This window comes from Sinocyclocheilus rhinocerous, unplaced genomic scaffold (genome assembly GCF_001515625.1).
Source record: "Sinocyclocheilus rhinocerous isolate Xijiao unplaced genomic scaffold, SAMN03320098_v1.1 scaffold1588, whole genome shotgun sequence".
In the NCBI taxonomy this organism is placed as follows: Eukaryota; Metazoa; Chordata; class Actinopteri; order Cypriniformes; family Cyprinidae; genus Sinocyclocheilus; species Sinocyclocheilus rhinocerous.
This window is the reverse complement of record NW_015648510.1, coordinates 97048-100349: the sequence shown is the minus strand read 5'-3', so window position 1 is coordinate 100349 and position 3302 is coordinate 97048. Positions and strand designations below refer to the sequence as shown.

General features: G+C 37.1%; 1 protein-coding gene across 1 annotated transcript in view; it reads left to right on the top strand.

The window, feature by feature from the left end:
* LOC107709773 (annexin A13-like) overlaps window positions 1–3302 on the top strand; it is a 13823-nt gene that overhangs the window by 7842 nt on the left and 2679 nt on the right. Inside the window, exons 6-9 of the mRNA XM_016514378.1 lie at window positions 1585–1664; window positions 1914–1982; window positions 2158–2259; window positions 2387–2462. Coding sequence (XP_016369864.1) covers window positions 1585–1664; window positions 1914–1982; window positions 2158–2259; window positions 2387–2462 — 327 coding nt within the window. The remainder of the gene's footprint in view (window positions 1–1584; window positions 1665–1913; window positions 1983–2157; window positions 2260–2386; window positions 2463–3302) is intronic.

Genomic DNA, 3302 nt, shown 5'->3' with positions numbered 1-3302 from the left:
AACGAGTCCGATACCGATACTTTCATTTTTGGTACTCGCCGATACCGATACTTGTATTTTCACAGCATTTGTAATTTTTTTAAATATTGGGTACAGAAATAAAATAATAATAATATGAATCATGTTAGTTGGCTTCAGTTACCTTCAGTTATTTCCACACTTAATTATACCTGTTAAAATGTATTGTATAAGCTTTTGTTACTTTCACTGTTCATTTTAATGGCGCATTAGAGCTGCTCCATTGCAGCAGCTCAATACTATAATCACAAAACGTTTTCCTAAAATAATGCAGGGAACCACTCGTTATACATTATACGAGTGCACGCGTACTATTTTGGTGATGTAATTTGCATCACGCGCAGTGTATATGGACCCTCGCATACGAGTAAAAACCGAAGTATACTTTGGCCTTAAAGCAAGCTAAACATGCGCAGCGAGCGAACAGCAATCAAGATCATGCAACAGAAGTGCGCGCTCTCGGAATCTCTCACTCTCTCTCTCGCTATCCTTACCGTCAAATAACTTTAGTAACTTGTGCATTGTTTTACTTACTTGCTTTTGACATATCCGACCGAACTACAAACTTTCCAGTGATGTCTGTGAGATATTCACTCGACAAGCTTGCGCATCTGTGCAGCCGTGCGCTCAATCTGCTCAGCGCGCTCTGCTTATCAGCTCAGGCACATCCGCTATACAAGCGTGAATATTGAATGTTTAACATTATATTAATTACTTATATGTACTTCGTAGACATCCTTAGTCTCTAATAACTCCATTCTACTCTCTGTTGTTCTGTTTTCAGTGTTTCTTTTTCTGGACACAGCTCTATTCACAAGCTGTTTGGTATCGGCTTTTGTTATCGGGGCATTTTTACGAGTACAGGAGCGCAGTATCGGGCCCGATACCAGTATCGGTATCGGTGCATCCCTACTTGCTATACTTCATGCTTCAGTACAATAAAATGCTGTTAGTATTTGTATCAAGATTTGACCATATATTAGATTCATTATGGTTCATACAATTTGGTAAAGAGTCATAAGACAAAATAATGGGAGAAAAAAAATCTATTAGGCTTATCTGGGGACCAGAATACAGACATTTTTCACATTTCTGGGGCTCTCAGAAGTGAAAATCATCATAGCTGTGTAAACTTTTATAGAGGTTAACAGGAATTACAATACATATTTTTACGTTCTCTTTGGCTCCAATAGAAAAAGAAATCATGATAGCATTTCTATGACTTTACAAAAGGCAGACATTTTTTTTCAAGAGACTGATCACATTGGTCAGAAGAGAGAAGGATGTCAAATTTGTTAATAACTGTGTATACAATGTTAATAACTGTGAATACACGTTATCACAGTCCATAGTTGAGATCTGGAGGTGGGCTCTTCTAGTCCAGTAAGCAACCACCTCGTAACCACTCAGAACACCTTAGCAACCACATAGCAACATCGGTTCCCTAATCTTTCGTCACAATTACAGTTACGTGATCTCAATATGTTTTTCCACAGTTTGAACAGTTTATCTATTGCTTTATCAAACTATGTTTGGTAAGCATCCCCTGCATGTTGTTGTCTACAGTGCATGACAGGGATTTGGAGGCAGACATTGAAGCAGACACCAGTGGGGATGTTAGGAGACTGCTAACATTGCTTCTCGAGGTAAATCCACTTCATTCTAAATCAAAATGGTTGCTTAGGTCTTACAAAATGACCACTCCACAGTCCTGAGCGACATAAAGCGCTCGGTGTCAGCCTGTGTTTAGTAGCCCTCCCTCTTCCTGCTGTCCCTGTATAGAGCACTGGAGCTTGGCAGTGCTTCAGATCCCCTTTCATTAGATAAGTAGAAACAGGATTCAGTGACGTGACTCCAATTGGATTTCAAGGGCGTCAATACTTTCTCTCTTGTAGGGCAACAGAGACGAGAGCTACGAGGTGGACGAAGCACTGGCAGAGCAAGATGCCGTCTCACTGTTTTATATATATATATATATATAATTTGAACTGGAAACAAATATGTGTGCTAGAACGTACAAATAGCTATGAATTGTTGAGATCACCCTGGAATATTTTATGGCAAAATAATGATATTATTATTTAGGCACATATCCAGTTCAAATCCAGTTTATTAATAGATGTTTTAATTCTCTGTCAGGCTGGAGAGGACTGCTTTGGCACAGATGAGTCAACTTTCAGCTTCATTCTGGCCACCAGGAACTACTTACAACTGCAGGTCACATTCAAAGCTTATGAAGCAGTAAGTTTGTTCTGTTCTTAGAGCTTAAGACAGTAACTTATGTACAATATGTATAATACGTTGTGTTAGTTCATGTGTAACCGCTGTGGATTACTTTTAGATTGTATTTCACCTTGTTCTCCAACAGATTTCTGGAACAGAGATTTTGGATGCAATCGATAAGGAAATCTCTGGAACTCTGAAGGACTGCTACACTGCACTTGGTTTGTATTAAACACAGGCTTTGTCCAAAAAAAACAGCAAATGCAGGGTTTTTTTTTTGCATATGGACTCCAATTGGATTTCAAGGGCGTCAATACTTTCTCTCTTGTAGGGCAACAGAGACGAGAGCTACGAGGTGGACGAAGCACTGGCAGAGCAAGATGCCGTCTCACTGTTTGAAGTAGGAGACATTCAACACAGTGTCATTTACATATTCATACGTGTACCTTGGTTTTAGCACACATCTGGAAACATACATGTCTGGAACGATTATTTTAATTATGTCTAACTTGGCACAATAATATTGGTTGATGCTTTTGAAAGAAGTCTGTTATGCTCACTAAGGCTGCATTTATTTGATCAAAACTACATTGATTATGTTGTAAAATATTATTGCCGTTTAAAATAACTGTTTTCTATTTTAATATGTTTTAAAATGTTATTTGTTTCCGTGCTGGAAACGCTGAATTTAGCAGACATTACTCCTGTCTTCTGTGTCACATGTTGCATCAGAAATCAATCTAATATGTTGATTTGCTACTCAAAAGAAACGTTATTATCAAAGTCAAAATGTTGTGCTGCTTCATGTTTTTGCTGAAACGGTCATAATTGATTGATTTTTGAACATTAGTTTCATTTTTTTAATGAAAGGTTAATAAATAGCATTTATTTTAAATAGAAATCTTGTAACTTTAATGTTTGTACTGTCACTTTTGATCAGTTTAATGCACTTATAACGGAAATAAAGTTTAATTTTATATATATATATATATATATATATATAAAAACGGGTGAGTTGACAACACTGACAGCTATGTTTCTTTATTTTTATTTCTTTATAT